We start from the raw sequence: 24,346 nt of genomic DNA on the forward strand, positions 1-24,346 counted from the left end.
CTCTCCCATTCTCACATGGTTCATTTTTTTCCCAGGATAAAGTCACAGCGTGAAGCAAAAAGTGGTGCCAGTTGTGAGAACATAAAAACAGGTATCTTATCCTCTGATGCCCTTTCCAGCAACACTCCTGAAAAAATATTTTACTCACCTTTACATACCACCATTCCAATACCACATCCACTTATCTGTACTTACAGTGCATAGTATAGCTCAGGTTATATTTCCAGTTCAGTTTAAGCTGCCTGTGTGTGACAGGGGTCATGAGAACCTGTCAAAGGACCTTCCCAGGACTCTGCTTACAGACCTGACTTCAGAGGCTTAAACTGACCATGCAGCAGCAGAGTGACTCAGTTATTATGTTGGGTTCGACCCTTTGTAAACTACCACATCCTAATCTGCTTCCCTGGCAACCAGGGCTAGACCTCAGTTCTCAGGCTGCTTCTGCTGAGCACTTTGACCACTCATCAACCACACAGAGATTGAAGAAGAAAATATAAGATCAGTCTGGATAGCTACCACCTTTCCTACAGCTATTCTATAAGCAAAGGAAGAAAGATTACACAGTACAGGACTTGGCTCAGTCCCTCTTCACTAGTAAAGTGCTAGTGGGACACAGAGGGGAACTATTAAAAAGTAACCTGGAGACAAAAAAAAAAAGAATTAAAAAGGAACTGAAAGAGACAAGGTTAGCTGACTAACACCAAAAAAAAGCCCACTCCTATCTCCCTATTAGGATATCTGAAACTGGTCATCATGGATGAGGGGGAAGAAATCAGTCAAAATAACCACCTGAGATCATCCTTCTTGAAAACACGGGAAGAGATCTAAACTTCCTTGCTCTTTTAAAACAACATCTATCTCAACATGCAGCAAAGAATTACCATTATTTATCTAGTACAGTAAGAAATGATAAATAATTTACACCAAAAACAATAAAATAATTGACACTACAGATTTTGCAAGAAAATTTTTCTTGAATTTTGCTCTATGGTTTGCCAGAGATTTTTATGCAAGAAGTTGTGGTGGTAAGTCGTAGTAAACTGGACAAGAGTCCATCATATGGTTCAAAATTACACTCTTAAAAAAAAACACAACAAAAAACCCACCAAAAACCTCAACAACTTTATTTTATTTACTTCTATTAAAAAACCTGTCAATGCATAACACTTATCCTAAACAGTGTCTGGGTCATCAGGTATACAGAACACAACATTGGATTTTTCTAATGAACTTCTACTTCTGGGTCACTTGTGGCTCCAGCAGAAGCTCCCCACAGTACCACAACCAACCACCCTGATCCCCAAATCCTTCCAAAACTGGGACAATGAGCACCTTTGGTGGCTCTAAACCTTTATGGCTTGCTTCCACAAGGCTGACTCCTAACAAAGCATGCAAGGATTGCACCACATCTTCCAGAAACTCTTGCTAAGCCCAAACTGTTTCTTTCAAATGTAATTTATATGGGTTAAAGATTACTGCACCTGGGCATCAAATATTGACTTAGCTCTTCAATGCACAGAACTGAAAAAACTGAATGGAGGACAGAGAGAAAATTTTTAAACAATCAGATTTTTCAGGGTATTATCACAAAGCCTCACTAATATCCATATTAATTAGTGACCTCCTCATACTGCAATAAATATACTTGTCAGCAAACCACTAGAAAGAGCAACAACCATATGATAAACAGGAGTCTTTCCATGAAGTCAGTCCATTAATTACCACACACTTTTCCACCATTATTCATCACATGGATAATAAATGAGCCATAACATAAGGTTTATTTATCTTGTGATTACTTCCCCCCAGATCATCAGTTGCAGAGGTTTTATGGTACTGCTATATTCCATCAGTGCAAAAGCTGAGCAGATTGTGTTGACCAAACAAAAAAAAAAAAATCCAGAACAAGAAAGAAACAGAACATTGCTTTTCTATCGACAGACTTACAACTATCAAACTACTGAAAAATACCCCAACTATTGCATCTCAAATCTTGATGATACAGTACAGACAGACATTTTAGAAAAGCTCACGGACACAGACAGCTCCTTCAGAATGTTGTTCCTATTTATTCCTTCACAGAAATGGGCTCATCAAGCTGTTCTGTATTTCTGTTCATGCAGTGAAACAAGAACTGAAGAAACAGATTCCTTTTGGAAGCTACTTGCAATTTAAAACAATACTTCAAAATTAATTAAAAACATTCTTTTGCAAAATAATATCTGAAAAGTCATAATTAAAATGAAAGAATGCTTTCTTCAATTTCATTTTTTATATACTACAAAATATAAACTAAGAGTTTAAACTAGGGGGGGGAAATCAGAGGGTATCATTCCGTTACAATTATTTGCCAATGAAAGTTTCACTAAACTCTGAAAAAAGAAAAAAAACTTGCCCATCATTGCAATTTTGTCCTTCAGGGAAATTTATCTTGCTCTCCATTTTTATAATAGTGAGTTATCTTACACATATAGATTTTCTCTTGGATGATTATGGACTTATTTCATCAAGTTTCATTTGTTCATTCTTTACACGCAATAGTAGCTGTGATGTTTTTCTAAACGGCACATCTCAAAAATATTCTTTCTTTAATATTTAAACATCAAAAGCTCTTGAATTCTCAGCAATTTTGAAAATCCGGTCATTAGCCACTTATCTAGAATAAAAATCTTGAAAGCTTCTTACGGTGATCCATCCAAACATAATTGCAAGCTGCACATCCAAGTTCTCTGTAGGATTTTTTTTAAATCTCAGCCTACGGGTAGAAAAAGAAAACCAAAACTACCTCACGGACCTTACCTTTCTAAAAACACGTAAGCTGCCCTGCAGCCCCCAAAGCATGCTTACTTCTTTCTGGTTCTAAGCAAGCACTACAAGGAGAACCTGTGCCAGCTTCCCCACAGCCTGACCTGGTCTTCTGCCATCACCAACCCTCAGCAGCTGGTTTGTTTTAACCAGGGTCCAATGTCCAGGGCCAAGGATACATTCCATCTTATATACTGGAAACAGCACCCTAATCTTGTGCCACAATTTTTTTTTCCTACTTGTCAATAAGAATAAATGTAATCAAACATCTCTTCACCTATCCCTTTTACCAAACCAAAATGGCAGCAAAGAAACCTGAAAATATTTGAATTAGAAGTAACTAATTCAAAGCTCCCTTTTTGAAGGAAGGTTCCAACTCTCATTCTGGAAATAATGAAAGAATAACAGTGTGGTTATTATTTTATTAAATTATCACGTATTTGCAGATCTGATTCCAGGTGATAATGGACAGACTGCAATGGATTTTAGTTTTTAGTCTCTTAAGTATTGCTTTTCTCTTTTTCATCTTTCTTTTTTGTGAAGATATAACCATATTCAGCTTTTAATTCAAAGCAGAGCTCTGGTTTATAGCACATAAAGATGTCTCTGAAGCACAAAATACTGAATCAGAGAGAGGAATGCACATCCCGTCCTACAGTGGTGACATGAGTTATTTGCATAGTTGCCACAAAAGTAATAATTACACTGTAACTCAATAGGAACAATGGTAATTTCACAGTAGCTCATGTTGTTGTTATCACCCTATATCCTGATAACTGTGAAATTAATTTGTGGCACCACTGTATGTGTCAGCTTTAAGCTGTTCCCTAGGTAACATTACGCTACCATAGAGAAGGAATGCTTGGCAATAAAATGGGTAGCAGCAGATTGATTATACCAAAAGAATCTTCCCCCTACATACAAATAACTTGGCAATCAGAGATGATGATGAGAAAAAATCCTCCCCACTGTTTTTTTTTTTCTTATTTTTTTAATATAAAAATAAATAAAGAGTTAAAGGTATTAACTGATTGTTATCCATCCACTGGAGGAAAAGTAAAATAAAATGAGCAAACTACCAGACAATGCTTAGTGCCACTGACCCATTGTTCCCACTGCAGCCAAGATGCGGTAAAAAAAAGCTGAAAGTTTCCTTTCCCTTCTTGTAGTAATTTCCAATGTTAACCATCAAACTGTAATTTTAAATATAAAAGCAAATAAAGCACTAAGGAATATTTAAGACAGCAACAACAGTGTAGGTTATGCTTTCAGAAATAATCCACACTTCATCTGAGTGGTACAGTCCTTTCACCTCCGAACACTCAAAATTATTTTGCACTACTCCTGTCAAAAAGGAGTTCCACACTAAATAAAAAAAGACAACACTGCCACACAATGCACAGAAATAATTATAAATTTACTGGTGAAAATTCAGTGCCACAACAATTGAAGGTCTGGAAAACATTAAATTATGAAATTTAACAAGGGAATTAATGAGTGATTCATATCAATAAACAAAATACCAAGTTTTAACTTTCCAGTCATTCTGCTTTGTATGGCAGTAGGTATGAGGCTTTGGATTAAAGAAAGATGCTATTTATTTTCATGGAACTTAAATTTCATTTCTTATTTCTAATTCGGGCCTGCTTGTAGCATTCAAAATGCATACTGTAATGACTTGTTCTCTCACTGTATGCTTGTTTGTCTGCAAGGAAATAGGTGAAAAAAAATCACAGCATGTTGCATATACTGACTCAGTGGTTCAGCTGGAGTTTTGTTACTGAAAAAGCAGCACCATCTCAGTGTCAGCAGTAGTCATCAAAGCAAAGCAAGGTGTTGAACAGATACTGTGATCGAGGATATCCAGGGACAAGCATGTTTTGTCACTCTGTGGTTTTGATCTTTATCTTTGACTGATCCTCTTTTTGTGATTGCTGTCCCCAAAACCCCTGACAGGTAATGTTCAAACGTGGGGAAGGGGGGTGGTTTGGTTTTGTTTTTTTGTTTTTTTTTTTTTACAATCCTAAATAGAGCTTTCAAAGCTATGAAAGCAACTGCAAGAGCCTAAAACCAGCTTGGACAATCCCAAATGTGTATTCTTCATTAAATATTGGCACTTACTATGCCAAATTATGTCATTACTGAGAGGAAAATTTTGACCACCCCATACTTAATTATTCATCAGAAAGGCACTCTGATCATTATCACTATTGACCCAGGAATTCATCCTATATCCTTTGCCAAGTCAGCATGTACCCTCGTCCACTCAACACTCTCTTCTTTCACTCCCCACTGCGTGAGGCAATCCTCATGCACAAGGACCCTTAAATGCTGACAACATACACAACACATATTTGTAGGCAGCAAGCTCACCATATTAACTGCACGGAAAATCTGTTGGTGCTCTTGATGCTAGTAGGAATTACTATGGGATATCAGTAGTGATTAATCCCCAATTTCAGTCCTATCAATAATTGTCTGCAGTTTGCTTTGCTGGACCTGTGCAAGTCTTGATGCTCAGCTAGCTCAGTAGTCTTTTTTTTTTTCCCAAACCTGATATTATTTCTGCCTGCAGGGGCATGGGCCAAGGCTGATGGTTGGCTGATTAACCCCTGCGCATCTCCTCTGTTCCTTATTTTCTTTTATACACTTTTCACATATCAGTGTTGAAACTACTCCCACCAGCTGGAACAAACGCACTCTCTGGAACAACAAATACTGCCAATGACAATGAACCTTCCACTTGCTGGATCAATGCTGCCAAAGGCATTCAGAAATGCTTCAAGAAAGGTATATGTATGTATGCTAAAGACCTTAGGAAAGCTTTAAACACTAGTAGTAATTACTATCTTTATTGTATGCCCAAACTTACTACCACAGAGAAAATGTCTGTGAGCAAGAGGTGTCAGATACCCTTCTAATAATACTGACTGAAAAATGAGCAGTGGGTATTAAAAAAAAAAAAAATGTGAGATGGAGGAATTTTACTTTTATAATCATAAAATCAAACCAGGTGCAATACAGCTGGTATTTTTACCTCTGATAGCATTTAATAGCCTGTTTGGAACTAACTGATGTACTCTGAGCTCTCTGTGGTCCACAAAAAGAAAACCCAATACTGTTTTTAGTATGCACTGACACCCTCTGTTCCAAGACTGCTAGTGAGGCTAAAGATTAACTCCTTAAGTGTGAACTATTTGCTAATGCTCCATAAGCGGTGGCTGCTCCTCACCACATTTGAAGCATGAAAAGATATACCACGAAGCTGTTTATAAAGCCACTGCCATGGTATTTTAAATGTATATACTTTGCTGAGGACTGTTCAAAGCTGTAAAAAATATCAAAGTATCTTTAAGACAGTCGCAGTGTGTTGACACCACAGTGCAACAGTGATATTTACTGACTTGGGGAATGGCTTTAAAGCAATGTAAAAACTAGTGAAGAATAAGACCAACTGCAAAAATTCTGATTCCTATCCAACCCCCAGGTCTCTACAGCAAAATGACTACCAAAAAAGATGCCTCGGCAGTTCTGGTTTCTCGCAGCTGCCAAATGGCTGATACATTATTACTTTCCACACTTCAAAAAGAAAGGAGACATTCTGTTGCTATCATGCATATATTTTCAGTTAAGATTTTTATTTTAGATATATTCTTCCTCAAAAAATAGGACATTTTTGGAGGAACAATGTACATAATTTGAACTAATTAATGGAGTGCTTCTTTCTGATTTCAGAAGATAGAGCAGGATTTTTTAAAAAGGCTGTACATGCTCTCTAACCAGACAGAAATTGCATATGATTACTAAAACTACAATGCTGTAAATGCAGCACCTACAGAGAAACTTTTTCAAATATCTCTAGAATACCATAATATCTCAAAATTAAAATGTAAAATCCTTGCAATGAAATGACATCAAATACATTTCACAAGACAATTGTCGCATATATTCAGTGAGAGTTATTAGCTGGCACACAAGTCTTGGAATAATTTCCATTGCACTTCCATCCAACTGTAAGCTTGACGCATTACCTTGGAAGAATGCCACATTTCCCGCTGTGCTAAACTTACTGAAACAAATAGGAAAGCAGCATTGCTGTGTTACATCCTTGCTTACTATTGTGTAATTGGACCACACTACAGGAACAGTACTTTATATTAAAAACATTGAGTTACCATTATCAACTTGTGGCTTCGTGTTCCCAGCACAAAAGCATTGAATTCTTGTTTTACATCAAGAATTAAATGAGTTGATAGAAGAGAAAATATTAAGAGAAGTTGCATTTCAAAGCTCTGTTTTTATTTTTAGTTTTAAAACACAATAAATTTTATGTATTATGACATTGTTATACTAGCAGGAGAAAGAGTAGTTAGCACTGCCAATAGCAAGAAGATTACTCAGACCTTTCCAAATTAGAGGTAAAGTCTTCATTCACCCAATGTACCCAAATAGAATAAAGGAATAAAACGTGATCATAGAAGCAGGGAGTTTTACACTTACTGAAACAGATCTATTTCAACTAAGAAAAAGGGGGAAAAAATCATTCTGTATAGCCCATACTCATTAAATGCCTTCCTGTAGTATAAAAGGAAAATCAGGAATTTCATCTGCAATTGGGTGAAGAATGGGTCTCTCTCCTCTGAGGTGATAACCAGCCTTTCCCTATGATTCTGCCTAGGATTTGTGCCTAGAATGGCTACATCACTAATTGCAGAAGAACCTTGAAAATGACTGTCTGTGAGCAGTGTGGCCCTAAAGCAGAGCGTTTCTACAAAAAAACAGCCGGCATTAAATGTGACATAACCCTTCCTGAAAAGTGCTTATTTCAGCTTACTTCTTTACTTCTAACCTAGTCCTGTAGGCTTAGCAACTGCCATGGACATGCGTCTACCCGCAGCCTCCGCGTCCCAGCTCCCCGTGCCAGCCGTGCCAGGGACAGCATGGAAGCACTCAGCTGCCTCGAGGGGAGCATCCCCACCCCGCCGCCCTCGCACAGCTGGTACCGGCATCCGGGAGGTGACACCGAGCACCTTACAGGCAGGCCATGACTGAACGTGTGACTCCACACAGGAGCCATTTGTGCTCGTCTAACTACCCAGAGAGAGGCCATGCCACATGCCGCTAATTGTGCAGCTCCACCCCAGCGCAGGCTGAAAGTTGCACTCAAGAAACATCTTCTCTTCAGGCAAATGCAGCCACATGGCCAGCGGTTCTCAGCCACGCTGCCACAGCTCTCTTTAGTGGAACACACTCAGTGGAGCCAGAATCTCTTTTAAATATATAACCATTGCTGTTAAAGTATTTTTAAACAGCTCTGTATAGTTCTTTAATTACAGGAAGAACAATTCCCACCCCAATTAAATATTTAATCTGAGAACCCACAAGGGAATATCCTTCAGGACAGAAGAGGGTTAACAGCACCAGCAGTTGCCATGCAAGCAAATTTGCAATGGAGACTGAGGGGCGGATACTGTGAGGCACAGCCCAACATGTAACAGCCAGCCATGAGCCAAGCAAGCCACTGTAGCTCCCTGGGAACAGAAACTGTTCTGCACGTGCTCAAGTGCATCCTCTCTTCGTTAGAAAAACACAGACAAGCAAGAAGAGGCACTAGGAAAGCCACTTTTTGCTCAATCAGGAAGATATATCAGGTACAATAAAGAGAAAAATTATTTTATAAAATTTTTTTCTATTTTAAAACACTCCTCAGAGAGTGTCTTCTTGTCTTTTTGGTAATACTGTCAGATATCAAGTTTAAAATATTTTTCTTCATTTGACACATTAACAATTACAAAGGAAATGCTTGGTTAATACTAATTAATGACCACAAATGTGGAAAAATCTTCAATAGTCTAAATAGCAGCAAGAAAAGTATTTGTGGCATTAATCAGTAGCATTAAACACTACTATTTGATAGGAGTAATAAAAGTAATAGTCTTTATAAATATAGCAGCCGTAATGACTTTATTAAATTTAAAAAGTACTATATATAGTAATAGTAATCCCTAATTTTTAATGTGGCAATAGTAGAAATATTAAATACTATTAAAAATAGGACTTTAAAAAGTAGTCCTTCTATTTTACAACAACTTATTTGTTTTAAAAGATTATTGTATTGTAATGGTATCAGATTATAAATCAAGTCTTTTGTAAGTATTCTGATGGAAATCACATTATAATTATTTCCATTACATTCTGTTCCATATACACATCAACAATTACAATTCATTTGAATGGGTGCAATTCTACAGTGATATTTAGAACAGTTCAGGATTTATTTTACAGAAGAGACCATTTTTTTTTCTTAAAAAAAAAAAAAAAAAAAAAAAACAAAACAACCAACAAACCACAAAAACCACAAATCACCTTAATTTTTGGTATTGAACCAAACCAAAACTAAATGCTGAACAACCTAAATACATGCAAATTGAAGCCTTCTGCAAATGCCTGCTGCACAAAGAACCTTCTCACTACCAATACTGTGTGCACCTTACAAAGCACACCCTACATAAGCAGTCCTGGGCATTCAAGATGGCAGGAGACATTACTCGAGAATAGTTTGTTCCTTTATTCTCTACTACAACTCTTATGATTGTCTCACTCTGTAAGCAGCTTCTTTGTACAAATTGTTGCCTGAGATCCTAACCTTCCTCAGTCCTAGAGATGCTTCAAGATTTAGTAGCTTTGCCTTAGGCACTAGCAGTGAAAGCCTCTGGATGGTGTCCTGAAAAATCTAAAGTGGTCTAGGGCTTAAATGGCTGCCCATCAACTTTTCAACAGCAAGCTCCAATGAAACGAATTCCTACATAAAGTATCTTTATTCTGAAGAAATAAGGATGGGAAACTGTTTCTGTTAAATTTTGTATTCAATTGGTTAAATGTATGGTACTGATTCCAGCATATCTTAACTGTCTCACCGAAAAAAGTCCAATACACTTTACAGTCTTACTTTCAACAAACAGGTTGATTCCATTAGAACATTACATTTAGATAATCTTTTCTTGGTCTCCCAAACAGCCTCAAGTAAATCAACAGGATTTAAATTCAGCAGTCTACAGGGGAAGGACAGATTAATTTTGATGGAAGGTAAATATCTTAGGGCACAGCTGGACCCACAGTTTAATCTCTGAAACACCCTCACCCCAACATACAAAACACTTCTCGGAAAATGGATGTTTGCTCTTACATTCAAAAACTGCAACAGCCAGGATAATATAAAGCTAGAACTCTTGAGAGACAGCAAAAAATGTAAGTAGCAGTATCTAATAGTAGTCATTATAACCAAGGGGTTCTAAACACATGTCATGGTTTAACCCCAGCCAACAACTAAGCCTCGCCAAGCTACTCATTCACATCCTCCTGATGGAATAAGGAAGAGAATCGGAATGGTAAAAGTGAAACCTCATGGGTTGAGATAAAATCAGTTTAGTAGGTAAAGCAAAAGCTGCACATGCAAGCAAAGCAAAACCAGGAACACACTCACTATGTTACATTGGCAGTCCAGGGTCTTGGGAAGAGACAAAAGACCGTAACTCTGAACATCTACCCCGCCCTCCTTTTTCTCACACCTCCATACCTGTCTGGGATATCCCTTCGGTCAGTTGGGGTCAGCTGGTCTGGCTGTGTCCCCTCCCAACTCCTTTTGCACTCCCAGCCTCCTTGCTGAGGGGTAGGGTGAGGAACAGGAAAGGCTTTGACTCTGTGCAAGTGCTGCTGAGCAATAGCTAAAACATCCCTGTGTTATCAACATTGTTTTAAGCACAAATCCAAAACACAGCCCCAGAGCAGCTACCCACCCAAATCAGCACACCACCATAAGCAGGTTACCTGGCAACAATGAACACACAATGGAAGGACACACTACCTAATTTTCAATGAAGATTGTATTTTTTCCTCAAACTCTTAGCTTTGCTTTGTATCCTGAACTCTGAAGAGAATGCACTCAAAGACACCCATTGCAACAGAAAGTCCAGGGACAACACAAAGGAGGAAAAAAAGATTACACTTTTTCAGGCTTTTGAGAACTACAGTAAATGTCTGAAAATAAGTAAGTGCAGATATATGTAAAACAGCATTTGTAAAGACAGACTGGTTTCTGACTGTAGGAAATGGCCTTTGTTAAATACATGTGGAATGTGGTACTCTCAGTAGGCTGGCTATAGATGAAACTAATGACTTCTAAATAAAACAGCATGAGCTTCAACATCTTCCACTAAAACATCTGACTTCTTTGCCAAAGCTGCAACACAGGCAGTTACATCCCAAACTTTCACTATGGTTTAAAATGGTAAAATGCAACCTTCTACCTAAACCGTCCAAAGCCCTGCAACATAAAACCAAGCATCAATAAACTACAAAAAGCCATGGCTCATAGAAAAACCACCAGAAATTTTTTTCACTCATATCTGTACTTTTTTTTAATTTTATATTTCATGAACCAAAACCTTTTTGAAGTGTATAGGCTGCTAGTCCATATTGTATACATTGTCTCTCTGGCAATCCAAAACACATTTTCCTGAATGCTTGTGGTAGCAAAGAACACATTTCAGAAATATTTTCAAACTTTGCATTTTAAAAAACAACAAAGAGGGAACCCATGGAGTGAACTCCAAATTCTGTAGTGCAATTTTCTACTCTGTTTGCACGAGTGGCTGTTAGTCACTGAAAAGTATGATGCTGCACCCCCTGCACACCACCTTTGGAGTCTTTGTAGTAAGCCATCTGCCACGGTGATTTTCAAAATCTCTTTCACCACCAACATCAGACAACATCTCCTGCAGTTTGCTAAAAACCAAATTTTGACTATTATCCAATTCTTTTTTTTAAATCATAAAACTAAATTGTTCAAAACCAAAACCAGGCTCTCCTCAGCAGAAGTGGCATAAAATAGGTGTTTTTTTCCTCTCCCCTCTGAAATATTTCTTGGGAATACTACACACAAATACAGAAACAATGTATTTACCATACTCAGAACAGACCCAAAGCATATTTTGGTCACAGTAGTACATATAAAAGAGCATATGAGAAACATACAAGATTTTATCAAAGATGTTCATGTCAGATGTTTCCTAAAGCATATTTCAGTATATCAATAAAAGTAGCAATTATAATGCAGTTTCCAAATCTGTAAATATTATTTATTTTGCTCACAATGCTTTTGTTCTATATCCATGTACAGGTTATATACACTACAAGGCATAATTCATACCTCTGATGTAAAGTAACTGCAAATCTACATTTCCGATTGGAATAGCAAAAAAAAAAAAATCAATATCCTTTCATATTTGCCATTCAGAAACATCATCAGTGAAAGTTGTATTCGTCAGTTTATCTTGGCTAGGTGACTAAAGGAACATTCAAAGGAAAGCAATCTAACTTATCTTGATCTCCTCCCCTGTAACATCTAAATAAACCAGCCTATCACTGGACCAAAAAAATTATATAACTCATAAATTAAAAATAAGAAATTAAATACAATACTTTGAACAAGGGATGCGCAGCAATCAGCTGACAACTTGGAAATTCATTTCAGTTTTAAAATTTCTGGGGAAAGTATTATGAAGCTGATATTTAACAGAACAGTCTATCACAATCAAGCCCAAAACAAGGTACTTCATAATTTTCTTGATTTATACTTGAAAAATATATATAAGGCAATGCAGTTGCATTCTTTAGCACAGAAGTTAAGCATTATCACTAGTTTCACAAATTTTTCAGTGAGTGACACCTGAAAAAATGGTCTTAACACGTATCAGAACCTTCTTTTTCTTTTTAATTGCAAAATTAAATATGAAGTTAATTCTCCATAGAAATGACAAAGACAATGCAAGTTCTAATAATTATCACAAAAATAATTACATTAATGTCATGGGTTCCTATATATGCTTGGTGTTACAACTCTGCAGCATCTGTCTATAGACAGAAATTATTCCATCGTGGCCAGATCTGAGCAATTAATCCTAGGCTCTCAAAGGGTGGCTAGTGGGTGAGTCAGAAGTTAGTTAGCCAACAAAGAGCATGGTAAAATTGCATGGGCACAGCTTAACAGTGCCTCGTTAATGCCACTAAACAGCTTCTAGCACATAAGCAGCTTGGTTAGTCATAGCTATCCTCATCCAGGGCAGCCTTGCACTGCGAAGGCATATGGCTAATGCTTCGTCAGTTCAAGTGATGTTGGCAATCTGTTTGATCTGTAATATAAACTAAGAATGATAGTGAAGTTCTGATTTCAAAATGGCACTCAAAATTAAACTCATATTAGCCACATGGGTTTTCATAATGGAAGTACTATTAAAAGTTCTCAAGTGCTTTAACATTCTGCATGCATTTCTATGCAATACCAAACACAACTAGAAACGAGCATTTTGCAGCATCTCCTCATCTCCATAGGCTATTAATAATATGGTAAATTTATAAAATTGTGAAGATGCATATATAGAAAATAAATTCCAATGGGAGCAAGTTAAACATTTCTTAAACTCCACAGCTGTATGGTATTTTTTGTTTGTTTGTTTGTTTGTTTTGGGGTGTTTTTTTTTTTTTTTTGGTTGGTTTTTTGTTTTCACTCTGAGAACACCTCTGCAGCTAAATTTTTTAGGGAATATCTCTAAGCCAAATGCAGTCCAAATAAGGCTCTAAATCAATAATCCGGTCAGTAGCTTACATAATTAATATGTCCTCTGTGGTAAAGGGTGTTTGTTTCCTGGTGCTGAGATAGGTATATCAGAGGAACATGAGCTGGTCACCCAAGATGCAAAGTGTTGTTGCAGTTTGGAAGCGGCATAACATTTTTGTTAAATACATAAGAAGCAGTCACTTGTTTTTCCCCAAAAAGCATGCCCTAAGCAGAATTCAAGTGATTGCACTGGAGAAAAATGTAAACATAGAAGAAGGTAGAAGAGAAACTTGGACTTACTCCCTCAGTACCAAATAAACACATTAACACAAGTCTAGTGGCTACTTTCATAGCATCATTAAGTTTGGAAGACATCCCTGAGATCATTGACCAAACACCACCTTGTCAACTAAACCACAGCACTAAGTGCCACATCCAGTTGTTTCTTAAAACACGTCCAGGGACGGTGACTCCACCACCTCCCTGAGCAGCCTGTTCCAATGCTTGACAACCCTTTCAGTGAAAAAATTCCTCCTGATGTCCAGCCTGAACCTTCCCTGGCACAGCTTGAGGCCATGCCCTCTTGTCCTGTCTCTGTCTGCCTGGGAGAAGAGGCCAACCCCATCTTGCTAAACCCTCCTTGCGGGCAGTTGTAGAGAATGGTAAATTCTCCCCTGAGCCTCCTCCTCTCCAGACCAAGCCCAGCTCCCTCAGCCGCTCCTGACAGGAGTCGCTCTCCAGCCCCTTCCCCAGCTCCGCTGCCCTTCCCCGGCCTGGCTCCAGCCCCTCAGTGTCTCCCCTGAGGTGATGGGCCCACAGCTGGGCACAGCTCTCGAGGTGTGGCCTCACCAGTGCCGAGTACAGGGGCACAATCACTGCCCTGCTCCTGCTGGCCACACTATTCCTGATACAGGCCACGATGCCCCTGGCCTTCTTGGCCACCTGGGCACACGCTGGGTCACGTTCAGCTGCTGTCAACCAGCACTCTCAGGCTTTTTCCACTGGGCAGCTTTCCAGACACTCTTCCCCAGCCAGCGGCACTGCAGGGGTTGTTGTGACCCAAGTGCAGGATCTGGCATTCCACAACATTGAACCTTACTCCATTGGCGTCAGCTCATCAATCCAGCCTGACCAGATCCCTTCTGCAGAGCCTTCCTGTTCTCCAGCAGATCAATGCTCCCATCTAACCTGGGAGTCTTTTGCAAATTTACTGGGGGAGCACTTTATCCCCTTGACCAGATCATCTATAAAGATAATAAACTGGACCAGGCCCAGTACTGGCCCCTGGGGGACCCCACTGGGGACCAGCTGCCTGCTGGATGCAGCAGCATTCCCCAACGCTCTGGGCCCAGCTGTCCAGCCAGTTCTTAACCCAGCAAAGTGTGCACCTGTCCAAGCCATGGGCTGCCAGCTTCGCCAGGAGAATGCTGTGAAGTATTGAAGGCTTTACTGACATACAGAACTTTGGAATACTGGAATTCACTTCAAAGGCTTCTACCTCCCCAGAAGGATTTCTTTGAACAATCTCTGGGACCTGGATCAGGTAACTCAGAAGCCTTTACTGCTCTTAATTCACCTTCCCTTTCAATTTACCTGAGATTGGTCCTATCTCTCAGAACAGTTTAAGAACAATACAGGAAAGAAAAAACACATTTAACATGACATTTTCATTGTCCTTATCCCTTATACTTCATGTCTGTGTTTCTCTAAATTTAGAGCTCTATGATGCTTTTTTAAAATGGGAAAACCGAGTTGCATGACTCAGAACCCAAATATGAACCCACATTTGCCAGATCTCAGGCCAGAACCCTAACAAATTGGTTACTACATGTTTTGTAGTTTGCACTGCAGACCTGTTTTGTTTATGTGTTTAAATTTCCAGCTTTTACTTTGCAAACTAATGAATACTTGAGAAACCTTGGAACTTCTTACACTGCAATTTTCTTGGGTTTTGCCCAGTCATAGAAACTATTTGTCAAATACATCTGAGAGTCTAGACCATATTAAAAGAAGCCTGATTATTACTAACCCCAGCTTGCACAGTTGTCAAGACAACAGTGAATATCATCATTAACAGAAACTGTTTCTAGCAAACTGGAAATCACAGTTGAAGCTTCACTCCCTTGTTCATATTATCTAAAACCATATGCAAATATATGAATGCAAAAGAAAATTCTAAATGAACTTTGGTATCTTTTATACTGATTTAAACAGATAAGCAAACTTTCCCATTTCGAAGTACGAATAATTATGTTTCAATTTTCCTTTAATAACAAGAAGACTACACAAAAATACTCAGCTTTAATTTTGACTTGCAAAGCTTTCACACATACTCAGTGTTCACAAGACAGACCATCTCCATATCCACCTACGAGTAGGACCCATTTACGTATTACCTCACCAGCCTTGCTGATTGCTCACTGCCGTAACCCACCATGGTGGCTTACCAACTCACTTGGTAAGTAAGCAATTGCAACACTAGATTCGGAAAAAGTTTGGTTTGAAATGCTATGGCTTCATTTGTCTGACACCAGGCTCATAAATGTACACTAGACACAGGTCTAAAACATATAGTAACATATATACAATGTTCAAAAGCACTCTACCACCTACTGAGTGGTGACACTCCAAAGGGTTGGGCTGCTGTTGACAGGCTGGAGGAACAGGCCTACAGAAACCACATTAAAAAACATACAAACAAAAACCAACCAACCAAGCAAACCAACCCACCATGAAATCCTGCCCCTGGGGAGGAACAACCCCAGGCACCAGTACAGGCTGCAAACAACCAGCTGGAAATCAGCTTTGCAGGAAAGACCCTGGGGGTCCTGAAGGACAAGATGAACCATGAGACACTCCTTGCAGCAAAGGCCAGCAGCACCTGGGGCTGTGTCAGGTACAGCATTACTTGCAGGTTGAGAGTGGAGATTCTCCTCTGCTGCCCAGTACTGCTCTGGAGCGCTGTGTCCTGTGCGGGGTCGGCCAGGCCAAGGGAACAGGGATGTACAGGAGGGAGCCCAGCAAAGGGGCACTGAGGTGACTAAGGGACTGGAGCGTCTGTCGTACAGGGAGAGGCTGACAGACCTGGGGACACGCAGAGCAGAGCAGAGAAGGCTCAGGGAGGAATCTTACCCAAATGTATAAATATCTGATGGAAGGAAATAAAGACAACAGAGCCAGATTGTTCTTAGCAGTCCTCAGCAAGAGGGCAAGAAACAACAGGCACAAGCTGCAGTAGTGGAATTCTGTTAAAAAAAAGCGGAGGGGGGGCAGTATTGGCAGTTTTTTGTTGGGTTTTTTTGTGGGTTTTTTTTGGTTTTTTTTTTTTTTTTTTTTTTTTTTTTAGTTTTGCTGTTGTTTAATGTGAGGATGTTTGCCTAGACAGTCTGTGAAACATCTATCCTGGAAGATACAAAAAAACTTTGTTGGACACAGCCCTGAGCAACCTGCTCTACTTGACCCTGCTCTAAGCTGGAAAGATGGTCCAGATCAATGATCTCCAAAGAAGAGAATGCACAAAACAAGCCACATCAATGTGGGAAGAAAATATTTTTTGTGCAATTAATACATGATTTTTAAAAAAAAAAAGTAGTCTTGTAGTCTTGTATTTCATCTTTATCTTTTTTTTTAATTTCATTCTTGGGTGTGTTTTATAATGTACATAAAATATTAGTATAGTGGCAATACATGTATAAACATACCAATATGGGGGATGCATGCTCAAAAATTATTTGCTGTTATGCAATCAATAAAATGCAGAAACCACACGTTTAGATCATCTTCAATCTCCCAATTTCATCAATTCTGATTATCTCTCTTGATGATAACAATGTACGCAGAATGAACAGATTCAGCAGGAAAAAGAATTCCTGCCAGCTGATGTCTGCTGATTTTTGAAATTTGTCCTTTTTAAACCCAGTAACTCACTAAACCTTATCTTAGTAATTTATTAATATCTAATTTGATATTAATAACTGAGTTGGATTTCTGCCACACTTCTCCTAAAAGTTACTTTATAATTGGAGGGTGCAGGGGTATCATTATTGTTTGCTTAATTTTAAGACTCCTCAAGGCTACTCTACCCTACTTTCCCAGAAGAATGCTTACTGTAGCAGTCCACATTCTGGTTTCACCACCTATGAAAAGACTACCAGGGTCAGCACCCAGCTACACCACTTCCTGCTCCTCAAATACTTATCCCCTCATAGCAGAAAACCAGTCTAAAAGCTCCTTTAAAATTCTAGATGAAGCTTTACTGATGATTTGGATCCACATTTTTCTCAGTGATTATATATTAAAAACATATTGAGCTTTGTTTAATGAAATAGCAGTGCTCTTACTTATGCAACCTGGCATTATAGGTATATATCTATATTTTTCTGCCAACATATTTTTCTTACTACATAAAATACCCAATTAATTTATCATATACACATTCAAGGTAAGCAAGCAATAGTCCGTCCCTTTATAAGCTCCAATTCAAAAAACTAATGGATTTTTATTGTTTACTTCGGCTTTGCAGCTGCATTAAAATATAGTAATAAATAAAACATTTGGAGTACATTAACAAAATAAGCAAAACATTAACTGAATTGAATGCTTTATGGATTTTATGTGCAATCACAAGTAAATCAAATTCTTAGAATATCACTCTTTATATACTGAATAATGGCAAACTACTATCAGCTCATTATCTCATTCAAAATCTAAAATATGTGTAAAGTAGAAGTAGAGAAAGTTCATAGGCTTTGTGATAATTTCAAAACCCTTCACAAAGTTTATTTTGCATATATCTATATACATAAACAAGAAAGATAATTTTCATGTAGTCCTCAATTTGAATACTGAAGAGCTGGAAACAGAACAAGACCCTTCTTGGATTTTAGTATTTGTTTATGCAGAGCACAGTGATACTCGTAGACTAGAAGTGTATGAAACCCATATTAAATTGGCCATTTTTCTCAAAGATGAAGTTAAAATGGAAGGTCTCGTTCCAAACAGGAGCACTGGGAAAAAGTGTTCATTGTCTTTCTCATCTGGCAGACCAGTAGTACCACTCTGGGAAATCAGAGAGGATTTGGGCAGACTGCCCACTCAACTTAAGGCTCATCTGAGATCCACATATATCCACTTAGCTATCCAACTAGGATTTTTTTGTTGCTGTTGCTTTCATGCCCACATGATTTTAGTGTTTTTGTGCAATGTGCAACCCTCTCCACAAGCTTCCCTTACCCAAAGGAGGCAGGTACCTCAAAATACTGAGGTCAGCAAATCTATGTCCTCCCATGCCTGGTCCAATGTCCACTCTTGTCATGGAAAGGAAAAGTGAACTTGAATCTATAAAAATGTACCATTTGAATTACATATGTACAGATAATCCTGGGATCCAAACAAAAAAATGCAGCCACACAGTAAATGAGGTGACTATACAGCAGTTGAAAAAACCATACAACCTAAAACAAGTGTCTTCTACACATAGTTAAAAATATATGTACACCTACATGCAGATATGCACCTTTCATGTGCCACTCGAGTATGTTACAAAAACACACAACAGTATAAATTTAGTAAGTCAGGTATTTTCTTTTATCTCAAAATAAAAAAAGCAACTAAGGAAACAACCAACCATATAATACTGACTGCAATTAAGAGAATTCCAGCACTGCGCAATATCTGTCACTCTTCACAAGAGCTAGAACTATTTCTCAGAATGGCTTGTACACTAGCAGAAATGGCCAGGATACAAATTTATGAGATAGTAAAGTGCTTTTGCACAGCAAAGAATCACAAGAATCTTCTAAACAGGCTTTGTAACAGAAACATGACCTTTGAAATGCCAAAGCTCCCCCTGCTATTCAATGTTGATCACGGAAGAGCTGTCAGCTCCCAAGTTTTTAAAATATTATCTCTGCTGAGTCATGTATTGCAAAACGTCACAAACCTGAACACTGTTACAGGACAGCAGCAACTTGAAATCCAATTTGCTAGAAATACTAAAGGTAGCTTTTTCATTTGCCAAAAATTCCCCTAATCTTTATTTTAAATCACTTTCCATTTACTGACACTACATGCAAGATTTTTGTACACACATGACTGACCACACTGGGAGAAAACCCTAAACCTATGAAGCAACACAAGCATAAAGCAAAAATCACTATTAGAAAGGTGAATGCCATTATTTTTACAGTTATTTGCAGCATTGGTGGTTGAAATGTTCAGAATACTTGTAGGTAAGAATACCTTTTCAAACAGTCAGTGTACATGAGATGAGCATCATCAAGGTATGTCATGCAAATCAAGTCATTCACACACATCCATAAATTTAAATGGATAACAGACACAGTCAAAGCAAATAGGTGTATTTATTTTTTCAAGTAGATTCTTAGGGGGATTGTTTTTTTTACTTTTTACTGTACTGCTTCAAGTGTAAGAAGTTACCCTGATATCAAGCAAATGAGATGAAGCACTATGTTTGCATCATTACATTTTACTATCCAATTTCAAAACCTTTAAAAGTGAAGCATATATAATTTTCTGATTCACAGATAATACTATAAATAACATCTTCCTGATTATTCAGTGAGTTACTTTAGAAAAGCTGTCTTCAATTCTACCACCTTTCTGCATAGTAATCACTCTCTTTTCCAGGCACTATATCTGGCAGGACTTTGGAGTCCTGTACCAGATACTCTGCAGTGCAAATAAAGATGGCAGAAAATTCATCTTCTGACTAATTTTAACCTCCTCTAATAAGTATTAAGTGCAACAATATGATGATATTAAACAAAATATACATCTCTACAACACACAGGACCAGACAGATTCTTACGTTCCAATATCAAAACCAAAATCACATAGTTTTGGTGATAAAATCAGAGTATACACAAACTACATACATAAAAATCAAATTCAATTTAAAGCAAATACAGGTTTGTTCAAACACCATTGTACAATTGCTTTAACACTTACAGAATTTAGATGAACAATATTTTCATTCACTCACAGTTTAGTATAAATATAAAGCAAGGCACCCCTTAAGCATTTTAAATAACAAATTAAACATTTACATTTTTTACTGTGCAGTCAGGCTTAACATTTATGCAGCTTCAAAACCAAAGTACAGCCTCAAGGGAAGCCTCTCCACTGACAAATTAATACCTTAGAGAATAGAGCTGAATGGTGGCAATGAACTCATTTGTTCCCCCAATAATGAAGAATGACTCTTTCTTTACCACATCTGTGACTGTTGCTATGGTGACCCAGACTTACCTCATTGCTTCTCGAAGTGCTCCTCGCTCACTAAGAGTCGTGTGCTTGATGTCATCAAAATTATTTTCCAGTTTCTCACAGTTCTGCAACAAATGGACATATCCATGTGAGGCTCTTAAACAGTTCATTGTACATGTATTAACAGTATTCAGCATCACGCAAACAAAACTGATTTATATTATGTTACCTCAAATTATGCATTCTGTTTTAATTACATGGGAGTCATTAAAAAGACATTGAGAACTCAGAATTAAAGTAAACATGAATCTTATTATATGGTTGTCATGGAAATCATCTTATAAATTTTCCATAACAAAATTTATAGAATTTTTACTTTATATTCTTTAATTTTTTTTGCATTTATCTCTGTGTGCTACCACTTTTCATTTATCTCTACAATGCTACTATAGCACACAGACAGGAGAACAGAAACCTAAATTAGCATTTTTATTATTATTATTATTATAAAAGTTATAAATTTTGTCCCAATAAAACAGGTAGTGTTGTTGGAACAAACTAGTCATATTTAATTCCTACTTAATTTTTAAAACATAACAGAAATTGAAAAGCCTAATTGTTTACAGACACCTCAACCACAATGTTTCTTCCAGATTAGAGCTCACCAATATTTCTAAAAGTAATATGAAACCAACAAGTTTGTCACAATGAATGAAGAAAAACTTTGATGTATTCTGTAAATGATTACTAAATGTGTGACTGGTTCCATTACTTCAGAGTACTGATGCTTCTCTTCTGCTGCCACAAAGACAGTAAAATTGATTCAGAAAATGCTGGGAAGTGCAGTAATTTGTGTCTGTACAAAGTGAGTCTGAAATGGCAGCGAAAAAGAATTCTCTAATCATCTGCATCTTCCATAGGATTTTTATATTCTCCTGAGGCTTCATCAATACAGGAGGCTTTTAGGTTATCCCTGTTCTCCACAACAACTTTCTCCAATACCAAAAGTTACCTCTGGGAGGCATAATTTTGCCATATGGGTTTAAAAGAAACAAGTTGCAAGCAAAACAGTTCCTATTGCTAACATCCTCGAAGGCAGGATTGCCAGGCTCTATATGTAGCCATAATTTTAAAGAAATTATGGGTGCTATTATTTGGTCGTATTGCTTTCACAGTATTTAATAAGTGAATTAATTTTAAGACCACATCTTAAAACTAGTTATAATAAAGACAATAAGAGTTATCTATTGGTTTTTTCCTTATTTGCATTGATTCTTTATTTTTATAATTACATTCAATCTGAGGCTATAAAAGCATTACTGAAAAGGAAATTATTAGATTCTTATAAATGACCTAGCAAGATATTTTTGCTTGTCCAATTAAGATTTAAACTATCATTATTTTTAGATAAGATTATAGATCTTTAAATACAAAGTTTTAATGCTTTAACAATACATTTCTGAGCAGAAAAATTAACAGAGCTACACATATTTGGCTGTTTTGACATCTTTTTTCTCCTTTGTAAAAACTACACGTTACAGTAAGTCTTGTCCCACAGTTAAAGTGATTTATTTGTTTGTTTATATTACAATCAGTTGTCCTTTGAATAGCAAAATTATACTCAAAGAGTCTAAGGGATTGCAAAAGAAATATAGAAGCTGTATAATGAAGTATTCCATTAATCAGATCAGCATACACTGACCTTCAGCTTCAAGCACATACAGGCAGGTTAGTAATTTAAAATATATAAAAGAAATCCAAATCAACAATAATAATTAATAAAGGATTCTTGATTCATCAATACTAAGAAGCAAGTACCTGTGCAAGCAAAATTAAACCTCCCATCCTCCAGGAAAATAGAAGCCAGAGGAAACATAATTTGGAATACTGCTCCAAGAGCCTTTGTTTTACCAGTCCTGTGTCACCAGCACCCCACGATAGGTTCAAAAAATCTGAGCATCACACAATTCATTCTTGACCTTGTGATATAAAGCATGTAAAAATAACGGACTATCCAAAGCACACAGATTTTTATCAAGCACAACTAACTCATCTCAAGATTGTACAAGTTAAAATAATTGGTCCTGTCCATACAGAAAATGCTGAAATAAGGTCAGCTGCTATTTGTCTATATAGACCATACCGTGTTAATTGGCTGAAGGACAACAAAGGTGGCCCATATATAAAGAAAATGCTGTGATCATTTAGCCTTACACACAAAATACTCCATCTCAACTATACACCCAATATAAAAATGACCAGAAAACCCAGAACAAAAAAAAAAAAAAAAAAAAAAAAAAAAAAAAAAAAAAAAAGTTACAGACTCAAAGAATAGATGAATAGATGCTGTACCAATTCACTTGGCAAGAAGATGAACTTACTTCTACCATTTCTGAGAATTGTTTCTGGACAGTATCTTTCTCAGCTACTTTCAGCCAAATAGCTCTCATGTAATGTACAGCAGTTGGAGAGCAAACCACAGAGTCATTAGAAGAAAATGAGCTAAAAACTGAGCCAGAAGCAAACTCGTGAAGGAGAATGACCTCATAGGACCATGTCATCAGTTACTGCATTTGTACTGAACAGGAGAGTAAGCAACTGCTGATCATACCCACTGTTTTTCCACTCATGCAAGCATGCTTGATCATCTCAGAGGAAGGAGAAAAGGGTGTCTGAAATATAAGCATAGCTACAGGTGCATAGATGGCACTTCATGTGTCTGAGTGTCAGCTCACATGCAATATTGTAGATCATCTGAAAGGATATCAGTTTCTGAGAAAGACTTGAAATGAAACTGTAAGCATGACAATACTCCGAAGAATATGTCTGGAAAATGAGGAAACTTCAGTAGACCATGACCAGGGTGAGTTTTACATTCTGAAGTATTAAATCAGTAGCAAAAACTGAGCTCATTCTATTATCGATGCTACCAAATAATTCATATGGATAAGCATATTGCATATGCATATTGCATAGTGTATTTTGGCCCATAATAAGTCACAATACATTTAAGTCTAATGAGCAATTCAAGTCCAAGGTGTTTCATTTTGAGCAGCAGCTAAAGTAAAAAAATCAAAATGCAAGCAACGAAAAAATTGCTTTTGGTGGCTCACTGCCAAGTGATTTTTTGTGGGTATAGATATATTCTAGAAGTTTTAACTCTCTGATTCAACAATTATACAGCAGTCTATATGTTATTGCTGTTGGAAGATCTATAGTTCTGCACGATACAAATTAAATATCACCCTTCAGAAGTCTGGGAGGAAGAAAAAGAACAGAGTTGCAAATAGGGACATGGTCATCATAAGTCAAAACACCATTACATAAAAAAGCCACGCAAGTCTAAATACTGCTTCTTATAGGATTCTAGGATAAATACTTGGAATTCTTTTAGTGTACAAAAAAGCAAGAGCGGGAAGCAAGTATTTATATTTTATCTATAAATAAATGGCTTATTTATTATATGAGATCTTAAGCTTCATGACAACTAGTTAAAAATGGAGATGTGGACTGGATATTCATAACTATCTGTGGCATGACACACAGCAGATTGGTAAAATGTATAACCATAAATGAGAAAGATGAAAAATGAGTATATGAAGATGAGGAAGAAGGAAGATTAATGAACAAGTTGAAAAGCCTTTCCTCTCATAACCATGAAAATATGACTTTTCCCTGCTACAATTTATTTCTGTTAAT

At 37.3% G+C, this 24,346-nt stretch overlaps 1 protein-coding gene across 2 annotated transcripts in view; it reads right to left on the minus strand.

Moving 5' to 3' along the window:
- The window catches only part of DPYD (dihydropyrimidine dehydrogenase), a 339,118-nt gene that overhangs the window by 271,325 nt on the left and 43,447 nt on the right, over nt 1-24,346 (minus strand). For both annotated transcript variants that reach the window (XM_053950943.1, XM_053950944.1), the window contains exon 3: nt 20,690-20,772. In XM_053950943.1, the coding sequence (XP_053806918.1) occupies nt 20,690-20,772 (83 nt within the window). The remainder of the gene's footprint in view (nt 1-20,689; nt 20,773-24,346) is intronic.

The sequence above is a fragment of the Vidua chalybeata genome, chromosome 9 (assembly GCF_026979565.1).
Source record: "Vidua chalybeata isolate OUT-0048 chromosome 9, bVidCha1 merged haplotype, whole genome shotgun sequence".
NCBI lineage: Eukaryota > Metazoa > Chordata > Aves > Passeriformes > Viduidae > Vidua > Vidua chalybeata.